Raw genomic sequence first — 25,090 nt, forward strand, 5'->3', positions numbered from 1 at the left:
GGGGACGGACACCAACTGCTGTTGCAAATGAAATGCAAAAAATTTGGAAAAATGGAAGTACACGACCCTTTGATTTCTGCACTGTAGTTGGACTCGAAACCACATGTCTACTTGGACACATTGATACCCTAGAAGAGGATTATAGGAGTAGCCATTCTGTAGAGAAGTTTGCATTCTGCAATTTATAGAAAATCAATGGAAAATGAGGAGTAAATGCTTCAAAAATTTATATTTTAGATTTGTGTCGATTAAAATTAAATTAAAATGGAAATTAAAATCGTTTATCTCAAAAGTATTTCATAGATTCGTCAAATAGCCTATAAATGTTATATATTACCTTTATTTCAAAGGTTAATTCAAGGTTTATATGTCTCCATTTAGGGTGTTTATGTGTCGACTACCGCATGAGAATGATTGCTCGACTGAGATGGTGGAATGTGGAATTAAGGGAAGTGCGAAAGCGTGTGAATTGAAGTGTATTTGTTGTGATGGCATCGCGCTGCCAATGGTTGCATTTTTTTTTTGAGTAAGCCTTTGGGCATTTTATTATTTGCTTTAAATACAAACGGAGAAACGGCGCAGGAATTGGGGCCAACTGTTGTGAGTGCCTTTAAAAGGCACTGTAGGTGTAGGAACAAGAACTAAAGTGATTGCTTACAATAATAAGTAAAGAGTGAAAGAGCAAATTCTCCATTTAAATATGCATTTTCAATGAGATGTTTTGGGGGCATAACTACTTGACTTTACTCCATATAAATATAAATGGTTGCTCTTGATAATTCCCCCCATTTTGTGCATGTGTTGTCCTTGACTTCCGTAGACTTTGCAATCCACGCACACAGCGCAAGTCTGGGTGGAGGGGATGCAGACAGAGTGCCAGAGGGGCAAACCGAGAAAGAGATAGAGAGATAAAGAGAGTCGAAGCCAAACAATTGTCTCGCGCAATGAAAATATTTGTATTTAATAAAGTCAAAGGCCAAGAGGGGCCGCCGCGTCTGTGCTGAATTTTGCATACAACTTGCGGAATTTAATGTAACCTACGGCCATGGCAATGCCACTTGCCACTGCCACATGGTGGCAGGAGGGCGGCCACGGAGAGCGCGTTGCAAATGCAAAGGCGTAAAAAATACAATAAAATTCGAACATGAAAAGCCTATTTAAAATGCTGACATACGAAATGCGAATACGAGAGCGACCGAATGAACCAACACTTGAGACTGCCACTCTCTGCCTGTGTGTGTGTGTGGAAAATACCATCCTGGGCGTGTGGGGGGGTATACCGAACTGAACAGCATTACCATAAAATGGAAACAAAAGGCTCAGGAAACGTTGAGCCCGCGCAAGGACACGAAATAACAGAAGCCCCCATCCATATCCTGCTCTACCCATGCCCCTTTGCCCCTGCCACAGCCTGTGTGTGAATGCGAAAATATGAAAATTGAGTGAAAATATGTAAATGTAATGAAATATTGTGTTTGCCTTAAAGTGTGGGGAAAGTGTGGCATGGTCCGAGGAGACGTCTTGCCTGCCACACATGACGTCAACTCAAGGCGCTGAAGCAGAAGCTCCACTGTGATACAGACTGGCAATCCAATCCAATCCTTCCTTCCTTCCTTCCACTTGTTTGACGCCCAAATTTATGCGTAACAAGTCGTTGCAGCATTTATCATTTCACTTTCCCTCTGTGATTTACACACTGTCTCTCGCTCTCTCTCTCTCTCTCTCTCTCTCTGTCTCCCCAATCCTCTGACTAAAGTGAGTGACTATCTATCCATTTGTCTGGCTGTCGGTCTGTCCTTCGTTCTTCTGGCTGTTATTTAAATTATGAAAATTATTCAAACCGCAAATGGAATCATCATCATCAGTTATGGGCCCCCAGACCCGCCCCTCCACAATACACCGAAAACCACTGAAAGGTTGGAGGACTCTCAATCAGGAAATCACAGCAAAAGGATGGGGGAAAAAAGAACCCCAAACGATAATCCACAAAATGGCAATCAAAGGGAGGAGTCCATTTATATAAAAAATGCGAAACAGAAAACAGATTTTCTTGGCTTTTTTTGGCATGGGAAAATGCAGTCCCTTATCCAAGTTTATAGCCTGATGAAATGTCGAAAGTATCTCGACTGCTTCTTGTGAATGAGGTTTTCAGAACTGGGAATACCCTGTAACCACACTGAAATGCAAAAACGTATGGAAAATCCACAGAAAAATATTTCGATTTGTGCCCCAAAATTTCATCCTTTTATTTTTGATGAAATCAGCTTAAGCATTACCAGGCCCACTGCTAATCATTCAATCAACCGGTTTAAGCTCTATTAAGCTCATTTAATTCATATTAAAGTGCTTCCAATTTGTGGCCTTAAGTGTGTTTTGGCTAATCTTTGTATCACTTCAATTGTCATTGCCTGTGACAGCTGTACAGAACATTTTGCGAGCTATTAATTATGATTCCTAACTGAATTCACAAATAAACCAAACCCAAAAGATATTCAATCTAACTGACACGAATTCTCTGCCGACCGAACGACTGTCTGGCTGTCAGTCCGTCTGTCACAATGCACAAATTGCTGCCACTCAGGGTAGGATTTTGAGGAGATATTTCAAATAAATCAAATAAATAAATGACTGTAAGCCCAAATGCCAAATGTTATTAATAAATCCCTGCAAACAGAAGAGCAGAGAGACCAGGATCTGATCCAAAGGCAATGCTCTGTGTGTTTGTGTGTGTGTGTGTGCCAAATGACAATTGACCAACGAACAGACACATTGAAAAATGTTGGAAATATTTGGGTAAAACCCAAGAGACGGACAGAAAGATAGATGTACAGATATTTACGACTAATGAGTTAATTCAATTAAGAAAAGCCACCAAAGATGATTGAGGGGGAAGGTGGTGCAGCCAGCCACCCAGGCAGTGTCTGCTGCAGAGGCAATGGAATTTTCCGAGGCAGAGGCAACATCAGTTTGAGTTGCAATTTGACAGTTTTCAATTAGTCAGAGTGTCATTGGGTCATGAAAAGTCAGAGAGACCAAACCAACAGCAGACGCCAGACAGTGGAGCCGCTTGACCGACTGTCTGCAGTACCTGTACTCAGGTACAAAACCTGAGCTACTTTCCATTCAATGACTTGAATAGAGCTAATAGATGGATAAGGTATAGGAATGGGGGGAGGTGTCCTTCGCCCGGACTCGTGCCAGCCGAGTTTTTGTCACTCTTTTTGTTTTTGTTTGGTAAATAATTCCTGATAGATTCGGGATAGAACGAGTACGAGTTCCAGGCAAAATGAATGCAACTGGAGTAGTATGTTAGTATGGGGGATTAAAATCGACATTCGACATTGCTAATTTAATGAGTTTTCCCCTCGCTCAGTCCTTCGGTTGTGTCGTCGGTCCTTGGGGCAAAAATAAACACTCGAGCGTTAATGCACGAAATATTTAATTTATACTTACATAAACATTGCGGATGAAGGGATGCCGGACAGCCTTGGGGGGGTCTAAATGTTTTTATGGCCAGAAAGACAGCAGCAGGAGCACCTGATGATGAGTCTCATGATGATGAGAGGCAGTGGCAAAGCGCCAAAGGCGACCAGAAGAGAGCACTCTTCTCACTCTCGCTCTCTCTCTGTCTCTCAAGGCGAGGCTAATAAAAATCAAATATGATGGCTTGGGAGGGGGTTCAGAGGTTAGCCAGTCATTCAGGACGAAGAGACACTCGATATGGCTGCTTTTTGAGTTATAAGCCACCAGGTCACTTCGCTGCTCTATCTCCCACTCCCAACTGTGCCCCGTGCCCCCATGCCACAATGGTTGCCATGACACGGACACGAACGTAAAATCAACATCCCCACAGGAGTGGGGTCGAGTCGGGGAGTCTCCTGGAGACTCCTCAGACCCTGTGGCACGTGGCGATAAAGAAGACATTCACGGCACTTTGTTCGAACATTAAGTGGATTTAATGTAAAGTTTATGTTTTCCTTAGGTTACGTGGTCGATTTCCGTTTTATTGCCTTAATTAAAAGGTCTTCCTTTTGGCCCAACTCCCCCTATCCCACGCTCTCTCTGTGCCGACCCATATAATCAACGGAGGATATTTATGACTATTTCAAATATTTATTTGCCCTTATGCCATTTTATGGATTGTACGCGAACCCCGCCACACCATACACCCAGGTGAGGGGCCATCAAATTGGAAAACGGTCCCACTTGGCTTGGGCACAAAAATTAAAATCGCATCAAATGTTGATGTTCAGGGGGAAAATTGTTATGGCTGTGGAGAATGGAATGCTGGCTAGGGGATGGGATCACTGCGGAACCCAAGATATGGGAAACATTTTGGGGTTTAGCTAAAGACGAAAATTGCCAAGAGAATAAATGAATGCGAAAATAGATGAACTGTTCTTCTCAGTTTCTGTTGCTAAATGGATCCACAAATGAAGTTTCAATTAAATAACAGTTTCGTAAGTGAGAAATTAATAAGATAATCATGAGAAATGTTTCAGGTTTTAAACGGCTTTACGGAACAGCTAAAAATGTTTTAAAGGTTCAAAAAAGTCTGAAAGATGTCTCCACCGGACGGGTTTGTCCCAAGTTTGAATATTTTTAGAGATATGTCATCCAAAACTGCCTTCGAGTAGATATACTGACAATTTGTTCGAGTAACTTTACGTTGACTTTATGCAAAACTGCCAAAATAAAAAAAAACTTTTAAAACACGATTAAATTGTAATCGCCTGGATTACATAATAAATACATCAACACCTTTGTCCGAGAATCCCACCTCTCATCCGTCGGGTGGGTGTGTGTTTATAGCTATAGCCTCTTATATGGCGATCAGTCTATAAATCCCAAACCATAAATCGACCACGCATTTCGCTTTTGGCCCAGAAACAACTCAAATCTCGAGTCAAGAGATTATCGCAAACAGATAAAAAATAAGATACAGATACAGATACAGAGATACACTTTCGTTTTCACAAAGAAACAGATAAGAGTAAGACGGAGATAGAGATTGGGGAAGAGGCTAGAAAGAAAGAGGAAAATCCGCTCATAAAACGGTTTAAGATTCAAACAGATGAGCTTTCAAGCTTGGATTTGTGTGTGAGAAATGTCATAAAACATGCGATCATAGCCATAACCAAAGATCTTCAAGATAATGCCCAGCTTAAGGGGGTATAAGTAATCCCCAAAGAAAAGCTCTTAAGGCGGGAACTAAGAGAACCTTTGGGTGCATTTACAGATACAAATGAAGATAATACTTTGCCGCATAGAATACAGAACTCCAGATACAACTTATACCATGAAATTGTATTTCTTTATATTTTCCTACTTTTCTTTTTGAATTACTGCAATTTCGGGGGCTTAAATTTGAAACGAAATAAAACCCAAGAAACAGGCAGCAGGAAAAACAAAATATTTATCAAACAAAGTCCACATTTAGTTACAACAAAATTGTTGCTGCTGTTATTATTTCTGGGGAAGTTAAGCATTTGCCAACAACGACAACAACGGCGGTTTTTGGTGCTGCTTGACAACCCACTTGTAGAGTTGCCCCAGCACTGGCTATTGTTGTTGTTGTTCTTGGTCTCTGGCTCCGAGTGGCAGTGGCAGTGGCAGTAGCAGCAGCGGCATTCGTCGTCGTCGTTGAGGTAAAATGCAAACATGAGAGATTGTAAAAAGCGACGGAAACTAAGTTACCGAAAGCCTTTTTGGAGGCAGAAGCCACAGCAAGCAGCAGAAACAAGAAGCAGTTGCTCAAGTGCAGGTGAAAGCATCAGAGAGAGGGAGTTTCATGCCGAAGATTGTGATGCTCTTTCTTGGGGCAAAATATGTTTTTATATATTTTTCGGGCTGTGTCGCTGGGCTAGATTGGAAGCTCAAAGGCATATACCCACCCCCCTTTGTATACCCTTTGTTTTGTTCTTCAAGAAGGGGGAAGCAGCCCTCTCTCCCGCTGAAGGGTTTCCTCGGGGGCCAGCTGCTGTTTTTGCTTTAATGGAGGACAATGGAGAAGCTTAAATGCGAGAGAGCAGAAGAGAGGAGCATTCACTTAAGTCTCTCTCCCTCTCCCTCGCTCTCTCTCTCTCTTACACTTACGTGTAATAGGGGGATTCTTGTTCTTGTTGTCCGCTCGGTCGACATTTAATTGCGTAGGTTGGCAGCAGCAGCCCCTTGCCCCTTGCCTCTTCAGTCTGCTGGCCCCCTGCTTATCTTCCCCTGCCTCCCACATGCACAATGCAAACCGTGCTCCGCCTCCTCCTCCTCCTGCACCTCATGAATGTGTGTACATTTTTACTAATTTACAACAAGTTTCGTTGCAACCGTTGCCGTTCTCTCCAAGGGCTACCCCCTCTTTTCCTGCCTCTTTTCGCTCTCTCCCACTCTCTCCACATGCCACACTTGCCGCTGTGCTACTTTATGGCGGGACAGAGCATGAGGTTGGCCCGGGGAGCATTATGTATGCTGATGCAATCGGCAAGAAGGAGCAAGGGGGATACCCGAAAAAATAACAAGATGATGCCAGGGAAAGAAAGGGTGAGAAGGCAGACATAGTGGGTGAAAAAGCCGGGAGAAAATCTGAGAGAAGTGAAGAAGAACAAGCGAAGAGAAAAAGGAGGAAAAAAGCGATAAAAAGATAAGTTAGAGGTACAGAACAAGGAGGGAAAGTGCTGCTGCCAGAGAGAGAAGAAACAACGCGAGAAGAAACACAACAAAAATACACGTATTTAAATGAGGTTAAGTTACAGCAACTATTTTTCTCAACAAGACAGAGAGAAACTTTACCAAAAAGATATACATGTATGTAGGTGCTAAAGCCCGGGGTTAACGCTAATTGGGTCAAGTGTGAGTTTGTCCCCTACCGAATAACAAAGACCTGCTAAGAAATATCCATGGAAATGCAGGGGGGGCTGGTGCAGGTTGGGGTGGTATAAAAGATAAAGTTATCTCCACATACGAGTAGTCTTTACTATTCTACTGGCAATTGAAATCCGTACATGGGAAGTGCAGGAAATTAACGCACACTTTTGGTGCACTTCAATTTCCAGGAAGAGCTTTGCCCCTGAGTTTCTCCTTCAGTTAGCCACAATGAGACACATTTACGGCAAGAGGCAACCCACAAAATCGCTTGCGGAACAATTGAAATAATTGAATAAAAATTTAATACGGCTTAAAGGTTTTTTTAAATAAGACCAAACTGGCGGTTAAGAGAGAGAGAAGATTGGAGTTGGAGTAGCAAAAATAAGTGAAAAGAGGCGTGAAGGGAGTTCTTGGAGGATTATGCTACTCCTGTCTGCGGGATGGTGGCTGGGAGGGGGTATTAAGTATGCTCCATTTCGAAAACATTGTAAGGCACTTGAGCACTTAATGAAATTAAAATTTTGCATTGCATTTACTCTTTTTCTCGCACTCTTTGTGTGCCTTCGCTCCCACTGTTTTTATCACTCAATGAAAGAAAAACTTACTACGTTTTAAAAGACCTGATTAATTCTGATGACAGCTTTGACAAAGGAGGATATTAAATATTATTTTATATCTCTTTCTCTTTGAATTCTCTGACTCTTCCACGCCTGTGGTAGCCAGAGGCGACAGTAAGACAATTTCCCTGTTTGCTCCCTGTACATAAATACGGTACGTGCATCTCCTCTCTATATCCTCTGCTGTTTCCTGTTTTCACACAATGCCAGTGTCAATATTAAACAAATATGGCGAATACTCGTATGCCTGGCTTTCATTATTAATAAATAATTTTCTGTTTCTGTATGCCCGCTCTCTATGGTTATTTATCTGTAAATATCTGTAAGGTATATGTTGTACATATGCATTGTATTTGTAGCTGTATTTTTCATACACATAAAGCTACCCTTCTCCATTCCGTACCGCGAGCTGCTGGCTGTACCCCCAAAAATAAATGTGCAAATACATTTTCAAAGTCTCAAGCGAAATCAAAAAGCGAATATCCTGCGGATATTTTGTTCGACATTTTGTCAGCTCACGTGTAAAGAGAAAGAGAGGGGGAGATATGCAGAGTAAGATAGCGAGAGAGCGGTAGAGCGAGAGAGGGCAACAGAGCGCTGTGTGTGGCAATGAGATAACAAGTAAAAGCCCTGAATAATGGATTGCAATTAGCGCAATTACAACAGATTGTCACAACTACAGATACAGACAGAGACACATCTGTCTCTACGCCACGTGCAAATGCGCAAAATAATGGAATTGTTCAGCAAATAAATTAAATAATTTAAGAAACTATTTAGGGTAACAGAGTGGTGGGCCCGTGCATCATTAAGAGCTTTTAAATTCTACCAAAGGAATAACCTTACCCAATATAACCCTCTCTCAAATAGGTCACACATGCTCCCACACCTCCCCACTCATGGGTTATTTAGAGGGTTTTCTGTAAACCGCCTGGGACTCAGGCGAACGAACATACTCGTAAATATTTATCCAGCGATAAAAGAATTTTTGGGCATTTTTGTTCCCTTGTTTTTGCGATATTTTGGTGGTGATGTAAATAAGTAGCACAAATTCACTTGGTTAACCCGAAAGCCACTCGCACTAGTGGGGCAAAAAGAATGGGTGGAGCGGGTGGTGGAATGGGAGGAAACATAAGAGTGAATTGGCTTCCATATTCAAATGGCAAATGTCAAGGGACATATAAAAGGAGGCAAGGAACAGGTTGACATTTGGCTATTGTGTGGCCTCAGCCATTTCGATATTAGCTAAACAATACCTAAACTTCCTGGAAAGCATTTGAAGAGATATTCAAAATGGTTGGGGTTGGTTTTCTGGGAAAAGTATATTGCGGGGCAGGGAAACTATTTTTGCCACAACTACAGGGAATACGTTTGAAAGAAGGGAAGGGATCCCCTTAAATGGAGGTTATAATGTGGAACCTTCTATGAATTAGCTTATCCGTGCTGAAGATCAGTGCACTTCGGAATAAACATATCATCGTGGAACCATCGAAGTTGGAACTATCCACCCCCTTGACAGGTACAATCAAGTATGCTATCCATAGAGCATACCAGCAGGCATTTGCATTCTTGTAGGAATTTCCTGTACTTTGACAAACTGTCTTGCGATTCGCATTTGCCACGAATATATCCTACTCCAGAAGGACATCCAAAATGTAATTTACAGATATCCTGTGGTATTTACTGCACAATAATGCAAATTACCCTATCATCTATGTACACATGAACATGATGATAATGATAATGATGATGATGAGAGGCAGATTGGAGCTCTGGAGGTGCCTTTTGCACCTCTTTTTTTTGTGGGTGCTGTTTCTTTTGCAGGTGAACAAATGTCTTTACAGCTCTTCTCTCTGTGTCTTTTTCCTTTCGAGCTCTTTCTTTTGCTGCTTTCATGTTGTTTGCAAGTCAACAGAGCTTTGCACAGTTAGCCCCTCATCTCCATCACCATTCCATCCACCGACATCATCGCACTCCTTGACTTGTGTCAATATTGACGCAGACCTTATCTCGCTTTATGACATATTCCGCTTTTTTTTTTTTGTATTTTATTATTTTTATTTGTTTATATTTTTGTTGTTCTTGTTTTGGCTACTGTCAGCTCGCGCTCACTCTGGCATTTCTGGGCGGTTTTTGTTTGCAGCCTCCCTGGCCCTGGTCTCGTGGTCGCAACTCGCGGTGTCTGGCAGGGTACATTAGCTGGAAGGTAAGGCCACGGCAAATCTGTAATTAACAATGTACATTGTACATTAATATGTACTAGTTTGTGCGACTTAAGAAAAAACGTCACTCGAAAATCCCTCTGTTGGCTGAACTTTGTTTGGTTTTTGTTTGTTGTACTTTGATGTCTGTGCTTTTGGTTTAGATGTGCCCTCACGCCCTCTCTATCTGCATTTGCATGTGTGAGTTCTGTCTCACTCTATCTGGGTTAGTGGGTAATGCAGTGGGAAAATCCGTGCTCCTCTGAGGTAAATTTATGGCCCAAGAAGATGTCTTAATGACGTGGGAGAGAGTTTGGCGGAGAGACTCTACAGAGAGAAGGTGGAAAACGTACGAGAGCTGGGAACCCAAATCGATCGCATTGGCATTATAGACTGGTAGCCGTGTTGACCGCCCACAAGTTCAGCCATGAATATACCCTATAAATGTAAATATTCTGAGAGTTTAATGTTTGGGCAGATCATTTTGGATGGTAGTTATGGATTAATGGATGATTTATCATCGTAAGTGGAATCTGAACTGTCTGTGGAGCAAACTGCTGCTTTAGCCAATGCAATTTTTACTTTAAAATTCAACTTGCTGTACGAAAAGAGTATTCCAACTTCATGAATTGTCACACTCTTAAGGGGCTTTTCCCCGCTGCGTTGTTTTTTGGGTGGCACTTGATGAGTGGAACGCAAACTGAATCGGAAAAGTGAACGAGGGAATCTAAGCCCATAAATAAAGGCAATTGGCCAGTTTCTCATGTGGTTCGGTTGTTTGTTATGGGTGGGGGTGCAAAGTCCGCAGACAGTTCTTGGAAGACGGGCGACAGTTCCATCACCCAACGCCACACCAGGCGGGGAGGAGTTGTCATGGATTGACAGGTTCCCTGCCACATTGTAAGTGGCAAGGCAAAGTGGCAATACGGTAGGCAAATCACGTGATCCACTGACTCTACGCTGACAGTTTTAGGTGTTTGAACGAAACGAAACGATAGATAGGGTCGAAGGGGGGGGGATTGGAATTCCAAATGACTCACGTGGAAGAGCAATCAAAGTCAAAGGATCTGTCTGTTGGTTGAGCATTCGTGAAAGTATTCAATTACGAATTAATCAATGTGGAAGTAAGACCTGACCTCGGACTTCAACCTGATCTGGCAGAGCCGGGGATGGGATGTGTTTCCGCCAGTGGCGATGATCGATTTGCCAGACAAATTGCGCTAAAGCCAAAGAAACACCGCAGAAAACGACATGGGAATGACAGCTACCGAGCTGGCTGGTGGAAACCCTAGAAGTGTACATGGAAATCATGAGTAATTCCTCACGATCATGTGCCCCTGCCCCTGCCGCTGCCACTGGCTCTGTAGCTGTGCCTGTGCCTGTCCTTCCTTGGAGCTTGCTTGTGTATCGTATATCGCATTTCAATGACGCGACCACATTCCGCTCTGCGCTTTGCAAGGTTTCCAAAACATATAGATTTCCGTGATATTCCTACACTTGGCATTGTTCCAATGGCACGCTCTCCCAGCCGGCAGCACCCGCTCCTGGCCACCAGCTATTTGATTTGATTTCTGCTTTGGTTTTTCTTGTGGTCAAACTACCTAAACGGGCGCCTAATGTAATCCAATATTAACTCAATTTCATTAAAGTTGAGGCAAACATTTTGACATAATGGGGCACCCAAGGAAAGGGTGGGCAGGGGGTAGGGACCACAGCAATAGCAACATTTCCGCTGTCTCGTGGGTGGGAGGAAGTGCCGACAAAGCGTCGCGTCGCGTCGCGTCGCGTTGAAGCGGCCACGTTCCAATCTTGTCAATAAATCTCAATATCAAAAAAAATATGCTAAATGACCACCCGTATGAATACGTATCTACAAGAGAGTATATCTATGAGATATGTTTGGATATGTATGAGCAAAGACAATAGCAAAAAATGCAAATAACTGCACGAAGTTGTATCTGTGAGATACGCGCGCATAAATTTACAAGCTATGGTCTGGCCTGGCCTGGCCTGGCTTTGCCTGGGGATAGGATAGTATTGGGATAGCATATGCCGCCTGCCACATGCGGGAGAGCGGCCACAGTGCGGCTAGAGGTTTAAATGCCGCAAACAATGAACCGTGTTGACAGGTCTCCGTTTCCAAGTCTTTTGTATGATTGATTTAACCTGAATCGACTGACAGGTACGACAGCGACAGCGGCAGAAACGAGTCCAGGCCATGGATATCCATATCCAAAAGATATGCTCGCCTCTGGTATGGAAATCCACAAAAGATACTCTCATGTGCTGCTTGCTTATTATATGCTAACGACAATCCAATGGATGTCGATAGTGGGGGTCTTTGTGTAGAGTGAAATTCAAAACGATCGACAAAGACAAAAGTTATGTATGTATGTGCATCCGTGCATATGTGGCATGCATCGTACTCCACGCGTATCTGGAAAATGTGTGCGGCATGAATATGCAATGCAAAGGAATGTGTGTCGATGCTTGGTATTTGGATTAAAGCTCTAACAAAAGAGAGAGAGATCCATCATTCAAGCTTGAGTTGTAGAACTTTTACCGTTTGCGCTGCTCATTAAATTAAAGAAAATACAACAACAGATACGCATAATTATGGAGGAGACTGTGCCGCAGTCTAAAAGAAAGAGAGGGACAACGCTTATGAATATCAAGCGAGAGACGCATGACAACCGCAACTGAACGTTTGATGGAAAGAATGAGCGAATGATTGACAGATGAATGATTTAATGAGCAACAAGATAAACGATGCCACCACCAGTGTCGCTATCTCTTTCTATATCTCCTCCTGCTTATCTCTCTCTCTCCTCCTCACTCTCTCTTGCGCACTGTGGAGACCGCATCGAAATGAATTACTTATTTTTCATTTGAATTTAAATTGTATTTCCCCAGCACTCGCCACAGTCTAGCTATTGTTACAGTTGTAATGCGGCGGGCCATAAAAGATGCTTATCTCTCCCTCTTCCTGGCACTCACCTCTTCTCCTGGTTTGTCTGATGGGTTTGGGGGACGCAGTTTTGCGGCATTTTCTTGCTCTGTCATGGCCACCGACAGATGCGGCTGCCCGATGCCCGATGCCCGATGACGACCACGCATTTTGTGTCAACTCGGGAGGGATCCTCCTGCCCTTCTCTCTTGGTGGTATCTTAGCTTGGGGCATCTTTCTTTTTGGCCATATCTGTTTGTGTGAATCGAATTTGGTAGACCAAAAACGTTAGAACAGGTGTTGGTTTGTGCTGAGGTATCTTTTATATGCACTGCGAGTATCTTTTCTTCTGCTGAGCTCAGCATTTCGATGCATAAATCGTTACACCAGCAATGAAATGTTGTAAAAACTTAATAAATGCAGTTACTAACTACTAATAGAGCTTCAAAATAGAAGATTTAGCTGATAATCCATATCATAATTAGATTTATTCTCAATATTCCTGTATGTCTGTGCATACTTGATCCTTGATTTCTGCGAATAATATCTCTTATTTATTCTATAACCCATATTCAACTTTATGTACCATTGTCTTCTCAATTTTCTCATTACCCTTTTCTTCTCAATTTGATTACCAACATTTCTCTCTGACTGTCGAATGAATACACTCGTATGCCGCCTTCGTCTGATTTTAACTGGTGTTTAATTTTCCATTAAATGTCTTTACACATAATTAAATTCGCCGCGCCATTTAAATACACATCTTCCCATCGGCGCAACAATTGCATTCGAGGCTTTTCATTTCTTTATACATTTTCCCCCCATACCCCGTGTGTCTGTTCATTTTTATGTCGTTTGCGTTTGCGTGAGAGATCTCTGGGGAGAGCCAAGGGCCAGCCAGCCACTTGTCGATGCTCAATGCCCACACAGCCCTCACACACTCACGCAGTCATTCATTTCATTCATTCGTTCGGTTGTTCGCTCATTCGAATATAATTTATGTATCGGTGGAATAATGTTTTATGATCTTCACATGTGATTTGGAACTTGCTGGCGGCTGCTACCTGGGAACTGTGGGAGGGAGTAGGGAGCAGTGGAGATCTCTGCTTTCTGGCTCTCTGTGTGGGCTTTGAGTTCGTTTTCACATTTGTCTCAATATATCCGGGGGGAAACTTCAAATTCTATTACGAAAAGTTAATTTCAAAAATTGTGCTGTCTCTGGGGGACACACATACAAAATTGCAGAAAAAATGCCCAGAAGATGTTTACCAAAATTATACGTAAATATGGCAATGTGTATCTGAAGCACGGGTATCCAATCCATACCAGTGGGGCACCACAGCGACCACTGCACAATTGGGACCGGCGGAATGCGGAGCACGAACAGCGACGGAAGGCCATACCAAAGCTGGTGTATCTGCACAATCCGTGGAAGTATCTGATGACCAAATTCAATCTGTGGAAACTCAAGTTGCTGTGGGATCCGAAATTCTCTGAATCGGAATTCATCGAGGGCTCCAAGCAGGCGGCCATCGTCATGACGGACACCATTCGGCTGCAGAGCTCCGAGAAGATCAGCGAGTACACGACGCCGGTCGGCTTCCAGCAGATCACCCGCGACATGCTGCTCTCCCGCGACGACAGTCGGCTGCAGTTGGTCCGCTTCCAGAAGGAGCACCTGCGTCGCGCCATCCCCATGAAGGTGGCGCGCCGCCAGAACTTTGGGCGGAAGTACGCCTTCATCGATATGCTCTTTGTGGGGCTGCGCAACACTAGGGACTTTGAGTCCCCATCGGAGGTGGTGCAGATAAACGAGATCCTGCGGCGGATGGACAACGAGCTCAAGACCCCTCCTCATGCGCTCTCCGTGCCGCATCGCATTGTCTTTGCCGAGATTTTCATACGCTTTCGGCGTGACTACACCGCGGAGGCCAGGCGCACCTTGGAGGCACAGCATCCTATGGCACCACCGGGCTACCCCTTCACCAAACAGTTAAATTTTCCATTCTCTCCGCAAGCGGCGCTCTCAAAAGGTATCGACCCACAGTCAGAGGACCCGCCACTAAAACCACAAACAGCACAGGCGCTGAAGACGGGATCCATCCAGAATCTGCCACGCTCGGACGATCCCGGCTGGTCGGTGTCCTTCTATAAGATCCTTACCTTCGATGTGCTGAACTATGATCCAGAGCGCAAGAGTAAAAGCTAGCATAGAGCCACCAATTGGCAGATCTCTTGCTCGGAAGGATTTCACTTGGTGTAGTTTGAATAAAGCCCAGCCCAAGGTCTTTGCTACCGTTGCCAAAGCTACAATTTGTTTTGAACAATTTTAAGCGATAGCCCAGCCCTAGCTTTATCTATTGCCACGAGGCACACTCTTTTTGCCCGAAATTCACACCTTCTTTGGAGGTGTTGTAGGTGTGTGGGAGTGCGCAATAAACACAGAAAATATTTGTATACAATATAATGTTGTAATGAGGCATATTACACGATTCGATCTTGTTGTCTGATGTGTGTGTGTGTTGTCGTTACATTTGTCATTTGGCTCTAATTGATTTTCAAAACATGGTCATATGAGGGCTTTGGGGCTTGGAGCTTCGGTTTTTGGGGCTTGGAACTTGAGGGCTTGAGGGGCTTGGCCTTGGCATGACCCAATCCATTTAAATATATTCAAAATGATTGGAAATGTGTACATTGAAGAAAATAACATGCCTAAATATGTACGTAGACAAATATGCATGTCATTTAATGTTTTTTCTTCGTGCCTAACACATTTTTGCATAATTCGAACATGTTAAATGGTTTTTAGATGTTGACTTTGAAGGTGGTCTCTGTGTATCACAACTCCCGTCTCAGATCCGAATTCGAAATGCAATTAAAATGTGGCAAGAGCAGGGAAATTATTCAACAAATTATGCTGATGTTTGTCAGCACAGGTAAAAACATGTTAGATTCATGTTTATAAGTATCCATTAGATGGAAAACATGAGCACTAATTGGATGTGGAGCAAACGAATAAAAGCTGTGAGATTTGGCTTCAGCTGAGGGAGATTCAAAGTGCATATAATACATAAAAGATAAGCACAAATTAACTAATATTGATTGATCATCTCACATTTTCGTTATAAAGATATTCTCACAATCTCTCCTACAAAGCAGCGCATCTCTTTTTTCCAATTAGTTGTCTATGCCAGGCATTTGAGAGCTATTTGCTCAAGAACCAAATCGCAAAGAAAATAATCCCTGAAATTTACTTTGCGAGGACACTAAAGCGACAGCAGGGGTGAAGCAGGAGAGAAGCAGCAAAATAACAAGAGCCCGTGAAAAGGAAAGAAATAATTTAAATAAAGAAAACACAAAGCAGCTGTTGCACTTCCGATCCGAAGATGGAAATATGCCAAGGCCCCAATGTAGGGGAGGAGGGGCAGAGAGGGGGATGACAAAGACCAACACTAAGGCAGTTACATGTACAAAAGCGAAAAGGGATAATCTGTTTATAATGAAACGCAAGTTATGCAACACGCAGCGCAGCCGGCTGACGCTGGATGGCGCCACTCAAGGCGTCACTCAAATGTCGCCCGCGTGCAGCTTAGGAGGCGCCACGCGCCACACGCCGCACACCACCCGCTGCCCACCAGCAAATGGGAAAATGAAGGAAAAAAGTCCAGCTGAAGGATTATGAGAAGGAAACCAACCCATAGACACAGCTGGCAGTCCCACAGCTATTCCATTCCTTCACGAAACTCCGACTTGGACTCAAAGCTGACATGCAAACACAGTGGCGGGGAAACAGAGAGGAAACAGAGAGAAATTATAAAAATTTATGTACGCTTTTTCCGTTCGAATTGCGAGGCCCCGGACGCTGGATGCTGGACCCTGGATTGGTGTCCCGACTTCAATCTCAGCAGCAGACAGACTGCTGGCTGGCTTCTTCTGGCTGTCGGGATTTGTTGTCCATTTCTAAAATGCCAGCTGGCAAATGTTGGGGCTGCAGCGCTCTGCCCATAAATAAAACTCGAGGCATACCAGAAATATTAAGCTACCTAGACAAGGACGTTAGTGTGAATACACTTATTGTGATCCATTTTGAGTACTGCATCTGCCCTTATCGAATGTATTCGGTGCAAGCAGTTGAGTAATTTCTTATTAAACACACAAAAAAAGTTGTGAATAACCTTTGGACGTTTGATTAAATTCGTAATCTTTCAACTGATCTTAATAATTCTGAGAAAAGTTCCCACAAAACTCAAACACCGTGAAAATACTTTGTTCCACTCCACTCCACTCCTTCCTCAACCTTGGCAAAAGAGGCTAAAAATTAATTAGACAATCCGTAAAAGCGGCTTAATTTTCAAACTCATTTGCAAATATTTACAAAACACACAACACAAATTGAAGGGATCCCCGGTCTGATGATGAACAGAACCCTTTTGTCGAACCCAAATCCGGATCGAAATTGGGATCCCGCCGCCGTCGTTCTGTGTAACAGGTGTACCCCCCGCCCCAATCTACCAGTTCGCACACCTCCCACTTTTTTTCGAAGCGCTTTTTCTTTTCATTTTCCACCCAAAGAGATTAATTACAAGTCTGGCGTAATGAGAGGATTTCCGGTGCGCAGGATTTTGTAACCTTCTCTTGGAGGGGGCATAACAGACCGGTCTCCCTCTCCCCGGGCAGCAGCTCATATTTCTTGTGTTTAATAAAATTGAATGAAATTTATGAAATATTTGCGCGATGTGCATAGAAATGCTCGTTGGTAATCGTAGGTGCCACGAGCTGCAGGCGGCAGACCTCCTCCAATCTCTGCTGCCAGCTCTAGACAATTGCCTGCCCCCGACTCGTTGATCTTCATTAGTGGAGCCGCCGTGCCACCGTCACCGTCGTCGTCGTCGTCGTCGTCGTCGTCGTCGTCGCCGGCAAATGTCTTCATAGACACATTCTCAGATTCGCCTCGGACTGTGGCGGCAATGGGGTAGTGGGGGGACCTCTGGACTCTGGGGCTCGGGCCAAAAGCTTTAAATTTATGGCAACGCATTTGCGGCGCTCGCTCTTACAGCCATAACGCCACACGGAGCACAAAACGCGACAACAACAACAACGCCAGCAACAACAAAGTCACGCCTAATAAAGCGTCGGCGGCATGGCATGGACTGGCATGGCATCGCTTGGCCAGGTCTCACTCACTCTCTGTGTCTGTCTGTCTGTCCTTTATTAGTTCATTGCTTGGCCTAGACTCCCCCGCAGGTCCCACTCTTCAGCTAAGTCCACTGCTCTCTTCTTAACGTATCCATTTACACTTGGCCCCGCGGCTCTAAGACCTCCCTGTGCGCGAGACTCGATAGACCAGAGACCCAATTTAAGTAGAGTTGTCCCATAATTTCCAGCGCTAACAAGCCGCAAATAAATGCGGCATTTAGCACAACATTTAAGAGGCCTGACATGTCGCATGGATCGTAGATCAGATCGGGTAGATCATTGTATGAATATTACACAAGAGTTGCAGCAGGAGTTCCAATTGCATTTCGTGTTGCAGTTGTTGGAGTGTCTCTGAGGCAAGTGGCACATAAGTGGAGCGGAATCATGTATCATCAGCTTAGACCTGTATGTAAATGTATATCGATATAAAATGAGTCGACGGGGAAATGGTTTTTAAGTTTAATTTCAATTTATGAACCCTAAACCACAGCTTAAAAATGTAAAATGTATTAAATTTCCCTGATTTAAGTATCATTTAAACTAATCCTAGAGCATTTTGTGTCTTTTAAGGTGGTACGAAAAATGTAAATTACTGAACGAGAATCCAACTAAATATTTGTGATTTCGAAACGATAAAAGCCTATAGAAAGTGGTAAGTGATTGATACAATTATTTTTCTTAATTCTAAATGCTCATACCTATACTATTTATTATCGAATATCTTCGTTTGCTTTACGTTTGGTTGCATTGCCTCACGTTTGGTGCTTTGCAACACTAATTTCAAAACGACTTACTCAGAAGAGCAGGGAACGAGATGTTCTCTGATATTTCTTTTGCTTTTGTTTTCTATCCTTCGTTCCGCCTCTTTATTCGTATTTTTTACCATGCGATTTGCAGCTGTTACTCACAAATTGGCACTATTCACTTTGGCGGTTTTGTTTTGCTTCTTTTTCTTAGCTTCTTGCACGATCTGAGACTATTGTCCTCTCGCTTGTTCTCACTTGCTCAAGCGGTGATCGTGGCAGTACACATAAAACACAAATGAAATTTTAGCGGCACGACGCAAGGGTTTGAGATACAGATTACGAGGAAGAGAGAGAGAAACAATAACAGTTATATTTTGCGTTGCTGAAATCTCAAAGATTTCTGCTTCTGCCTTCGCCTGTGCTGTGCCATAAATTGCGCACTTGGCGCCAAATATTTATTACACTCGGTCTGTGCCGTCTCTCATGCTGCTATTCCAATCCCTTTTCATTCCACTGCCAGTTACTGTCAGTATTTAAGAAAATCTGCATAAATCGAAAATATTTCAACAGAAATAATAACTTTTTGTAAATTTAAAACACATCTTGCCGTGGCCCCAAGGGTGTGGCTGTCGGCCCAAAATGCAGTTGCCGAAAACAAAGTTTAATAATTCAATGAGAAATATGAAAAGGAAATGAACATAATAAACTGTCGACCTAGAGGGTAGAGGATGTTTAATCTTAATGCTTGCAGATTCCTTACATTACCATTCCGTATTCACTGTACTGCCAGCTGACCATTAATATTCCTGAAAATTCTCTGAAAGAGGTGCTGATTGTTTCGTTCAGTGCAGGCGGCTTAAGAAGGCAAAACATTAAATATAACGAAAAGCTAAACTGAAACATAAATAAATCTCGACATTTTATGCACTTTGAAAATAAAAAAAATAAATGCCAAAGCGGGCACACACACAACCACACACACACACAAGCACACTTCCCCGCCATACGCATACAAAGACGCAAAGCTGTTTTGGTGCTCAAAAACTTTTGTTTTTAAAAGTTCTTTATCGATGTAGTATCTACCCTTTTAGCAGAGGGTATAATTGTCTCAACAGATGTTTGTAGCGAAGTTAAGAAATTACCTACGAACCTATGGAATAAATGACTAATATATTTATATATTTAGATGCAAATCTTGATCAAACTCGAGCTCAATTGGATCAGAAAGGGTATCAAAAGCTGCGGCACATGCTGCCCATTCCTTCGTTTCTGGTCTTCGTTGTTGTTTCTGTTTTTATTGTTCGGTTGTTAAACATGCAATTTCTTTTGGTTTTCGCTGCGTTCGATTGCTGTGGCAAGACCATCAGAGTGGGAAAAGGATGTGGCACCAGGAGGGGTGGTGGGGAGTCGTTTGGAGTCTGTCTGAGGCAACAGCAGCTGCAACAACAGCAGAAGCAGCAGCAGCAGCAGCAGCGGCGGCAGCAGCAAGGACAAAAGCCAACAATGGATTATTAGTGGCACTTAAGCAAACACGCGGCCAAGGGTCGCGACTCTGCAGAGTCGGCTGAGGGCAGCAGTGTGGGAGGGAGAGGGGTACGCCCTCAAAGATGTAAGGCATGTGTTTGCGTGTGTTGGTGTTTTGTGTCGCCGCCTGCTGCTGCTGCTGTTGCTCTGTCGTTTATGTCCCTCGTTTTTTGCGGTTCTTGCAGCGTCCCTGATTTATCGCTTAAAATGTGGGCGTTTTTAATTAATTTCCCTGCCTTGTCGTGCCCTGCCCTGCCCTTCTTCGTCTGCTCAAAAACAGCACAGATTTTGAAAAAATTTGTAAAACAATATTTTAAGCCAAAAACGAAAACTTTTGAATTAGTTGAGCAAATATGAACCTGTGAGTAGGATGGGAAGGAGCGGAGGTAACACCTTGTCTGGATAGGTGCCCACAAGTACATACAAGTGGGTCCTTAAAATGGTGCCACAAAGCATTGTGGTTGCGGTTTGCACTTGAGGAAAGTGTGAACAAATCGAATGAGGGTTCTCTGCGGCTTCTACAAGGGAGAAGCAACTCCAAGCCACCGCCCTGCCCTACCATGCCCCTCTGGAAATCACTGAGAAATCATCCCATTACTCGGGAAAAACTTTACCAAATGCACTGCACTCCACTCACACTCACTCTCACTCTCACGCCCACCCAATGGGAATACACAGAGAGAAATAATTGCAATTAGTCGCCTTGCTCTTTCGCACATTTCCCTTGCTCCAGCAAACTTTTCCGTTAACTCTTTCTGGAGCAAACTTTTCGGTTAACTCTCATTTTGACGCGCGCTTTCTCTCTGCTAATTTACTTTCCACTCGAATTTCTAGAAAATAAGATTCCAAAAAGCTTCCCTTCCGAAAAGAGCCAGATAATCTCTCCACGAAAAGGAGTGTCGCGTCCTCATGTTTTTGTCAAATTGCATCAGTTTTCTGTTTCAGAAGATGGCATCACAAAGAAGGGGTTCAACTTTTCCAAGAATTCGCTGATCAATTAGAGGGTTGCGTATACATACAGTTGTATGTATATGTATGTATGTGTATGTAGATAGAGAAAACTAAAGTTAAACACTCACCCGCGCGGCATGAAGGGAGGTGCGGGGCTCCGCTTTGCTTTACAGTAAATTCATTTGGTTGGCTTCCAGTTGCATATTAAAATTACGCGGCAGGAACTTCTCGGCTCGTAATTATGCTCAAAGAATACCGGACCGGGGCACATACATCCCCACACACACACACACACACGGACGGAATGTTGCGCTATTAAATTTCAGTTTGTTGCATGCATAAAGTTCATTATGCGAGGCCACAGCAAACAAACTCTAATTAAACTCGTTTTCCTAATGAGAATTACGCCGCAGCGCTAAAGAAATGTTTTGCAATGGAATGAGATGCCGGACGCCGCAGGGCCACGATCGATAGATTGCGGCAGAGCGCGCGCGCATTTGACTAGAGAATACCAGAAATACCACTCGTAAAACTGCATAAATATCGATACAGTGTTCGGCAACAAAATAAATTTAAATACAAAAGAATATATCAGTTATTTGCCAAGAGAGAGCACGTTTTTGGTTAATTTGGGAATGGAAAATGTCCATTTTGTGTGGTAGCGATGTGTGAAAAGTGATTTAATTATTTAAATAGTAGAAATCATTTGGATGTGGTTGTCAAAGGCAGGAAGTTTGCATTTAAAAATACTTTTGGCAATAAATTGCAGTGATAAAAATGTTGGGAAATTTCTTTGAATTTTCGTATTTCTACTTTTCAAACTTTTCAGAAGATCTGTTCAACAATTGGGCAACGCCATTGCGTGTTTACTCTCCTCCCATTAATCTGGCAACCCCATTTCTGTGGAATATTTGTTTCTGTTTCTGTTTTTGCGCTTTCCAGAGTAATTATAGGGTATCCATACACATAAATAAGGCAATATTTCTGCTAGAATTCAAGTGTTCCAAGATATGAAATGTTAATTGATTTACGAGCCCTTCAATAAAACCATAGAAGGCAAGTGGCCAACCCCAAGTGTCGGCTAAAGCTAAAACAAACTAATTTCAGGGCTAGAACCAAGCCAAGCCCCAGGCCTCTGGCGATAAAGAATATTAACGATCCGCAAAAAAGGAGGGAAAACTGGAAGCAGGCCATGGCGATGGCCATGGTGATGGCCATGGGGCATGTGGCATGTGGCATGGAGGAGAGTTCTTCAATTAGTGTAAACACAAACGATGACACTCTTTCTAGCTGCAAAAGTGCCCAGAGTGAAGTGAAGCCAATTTCCAGGGCCACAACTCTGCGCAGACACTTTAATATTTAACGCCCCTGGGAGCCACAATGGAGACAACTCTCTGCAACGACAACGACGACAACGACAACGTATATTCCACGAATATGTTCGTGATCATAAAATTATAATTTATGAACAAGAGAAGAGCACAGGGCCAGGGCCATTGCCAGGGCAAAAGGTTTATCTCATCTTGGGCATCTGCTGGCTCCTTCCCTTCAAGAGAGTGCGGCGCGCACTTCTGGATATGAAGTGCAATGCAGAGATGCCGAGATGCCGATGCCCAGATGCAGATGCAACAACCGACAACGATGACAACGGTGATGGCAATTTTGGAGCGCGGCTCGCGTCAATTTGTGAAGAGGAGAAGGGTCCAAACAGACACACACACACACACACACACACTACCACGGCAGTGATAAAGCCAGTGGGGACTGGCAACCAGAATGAGCAACCGAAAGCAGCCAGACACCGATCCAGTGCAAGACTCGGGAGTCCAGTCCCCTTCCATCTCTTCCGTGTGTCTCCAGAACCAGTACCAGAACCAAAGCTGATGTCAGCCACTGCCTCCGTGTCATGGGGGGTGATTGTTGTTGGACTTCCAGGAAAGACGCCTTCGGGGCTTTGGATGGAGTGCGCGCGTACAATATTTTCATATTTATTCAGCCTCGCTTTGGTGCATTGTGCGTTTTGGCAGCCAGATCTTGCCACAGAAACCGCTCCGACTCCAAATCGGACGCGGGACTGCCCATTCCCATTGGTGAGGCAGAAACGTAACTAATTTGCGGTTCTGTTAGTGCAATTTCCTCTCGTTTTTCGAGACCGCTTTTTGTTATTGTTGGTGCCACACGCCCTGCCCCTGCATGGGCACTGGGGATTCTTGAATAAGTTCAGCTTTTTGGGGAACCTTTTGCGGGCCAGCGGCACACACGCATCTCCCTCCGTCCATCCTTCCGTTCCTTCCGGCCACTTTGTTCGGTTTTAGGCAAACATTTTGTTTGGCTTCTGATGGTAGAGCCTTAATTAAATTCTTTTCACTTTTTTCTCTCTCAATCTCTCTGATTGAGGGAATTCACTCTCGTCTGGAAATTAGTTTAGCGAAGAAAGTTTATCAATTAAATGGAAAAATATCCTAGACAACCGTCCAGACAGCAGTGCATTTGATTGGGTTCCTATTCCTATCTACTTTGATGGTCACATTTCAAAGAATATTTTATTTCTGATTAGATTTTAGCATTTAAGAAACATTTTTGTCAGCATTTGTTTGGTTTCGTGGATTTTAATTTGTAACTAAAAGAGCGAAGCATCGTTGATTGTAGTTTTAAGCAAATTCTTATAGTATTTCCAATCATCCACTGCAATCTGTATTGTAAGGAGCTTCAAGTTTCAAGGCAGAACCATCTTTGTGCCTGCCCATCTGTTGGCCCATACATTGATGTCCAGCATGAAGTGGAACCTTCGGCTGTGTCAATGTAAGGAACCTTTTGTTGAGAGCAAAATTAAAAATGATCATGTGGACTGTGTACACTGTGGCCGTAGCCTTCGCTCATTGTTATGGGGGTTTGTGGCCTCTGGGCCGCACTCTGTGGTCTCCCCGTCAGGCATCATAATTCACGCCACAGCGAAGGATATTTGTGCGTGTGTGTGTGTGTGTGTGTGTGTGTGCAGCAGTATCTCGACTACCCATTTATCCTGGCCCCTGCCACAGGGCAATAATTTAAAGCGCGCTCTATTATTTATTTGAGCATATGTCAATGAAATTTATTTATTTATTTACGCCAGCAACAATAAACCCCAAATGTTTGCATATAAAATCGCGAGGATGTTAATGAGCAGAGCAGAGCGTGATGGGTAGGAGAGGGCAGGGTGTATGCATGGTGTATGCATGGTGGCATGTGCCATGAGGCATGAGACAACAACGCGCCGTGCTGCGCTGCTCTGTTGACGTTAATTGACCGCAACAATTTTTTCGCTTTTGCAGTTGCAGTCTGCAGTAAATTTTAATAAAATTGCAGCCATTGCACACGCCTCTAGATATGTATGTGTATGTACAAATAAGTGGACGTGAAAATCCCCTTCCGTCCGCCTGTCTGTGGGATAACTGCCTCAAAGTGCTGATGACATGGCTGTCAACGACACTTCGTGCCGCTTGCCGCATGCCGCACACTCACACGCACAATGGTAATAACCAGACAAAAATTATGAAAATTAAATATAATAAGGAAAATCTATAAAAAAAATATGCGAAATGCAGGTGAAGTGTTAACATGCGCTTGAAAACCTATAGGTTCGATTAAAGATATAGGCTACAGTTCCTCGATTTGGCAGAGATTTTTAAGACTAAGAAATACAAACGATTTTTGAGCGAAGGCCATTAGATACATTTTTATATGTGGAATACATGAGCAAAGGCGCTGGTAGACACAGGAATGACTATTGTAAAAAGGGTATCAGGAGGTGGATAGAGAGCGAGCTTATCACACGGTTCACTGCCCCAGCGTATAATCTATATCTGTGTCTGCCTTTCTGTTCCTTTTATTTCTCTCTCTATCGCTCTCTCTCTCTCTTTCTCTATCCCTGTTGGCATTTTTGATGTTGCTGCATTTATAAATTAATTAAAAATAAATTACTTTATGTTGCCTGTCCAATTTCATTAAAGCTGCCAATGCAACGGCAACAACAGGAGCAGCCACAGCAGTAGCAGCAGCAGCAGCAGCCAA

At 43.4% G+C, this 25,090-nt stretch overlaps 1 protein-coding gene and 1 long non-coding RNA gene across 2 annotated transcripts in view; both read left to right on the forward strand.

Annotated features, from left to right (window-relative positions):
* LOC117590782 overlaps positions 1-25,090 on the forward strand; it is a 62,321-nt gene that overhangs the window by 7,128 nt on the left and 30,103 nt on the right. Inside the window, exon 2 of the long non-coding RNA XR_004574330.1 lies at positions 18,390-18,471. This is a non-coding gene — a long non-coding RNA (uncharacterized LOC117590782). The remainder of the gene's footprint in view (positions 1-18,389; positions 18,472-25,090) is intronic.
* Positions 13,771-23,447, forward strand: LOC117590754. The gene is made up of 3 exons (XM_034283691.1): positions 13,771-14,833; positions 15,496-15,505; positions 23,438-23,447. Exon 1 carries the CDS (start codon positions 13,885-13,887, stop codon positions 14,830-14,832), a length of 948 nt encoding a protein of 315 aa, XP_034139582.1. The 5' UTR covers positions 13,771-13,884; the 3' UTR covers position 14,833; positions 15,496-15,505; positions 23,438-23,447.

This window comes from Drosophila guanche, unplaced genomic scaffold (assembly GCF_900245975.1).
Source record: "Drosophila guanche unplaced genomic scaffold, DGUA_6, whole genome shotgun sequence".
Taxonomy (NCBI): Eukaryota; Metazoa; Arthropoda; class Insecta; order Diptera; family Drosophilidae; genus Drosophila; species Drosophila guanche.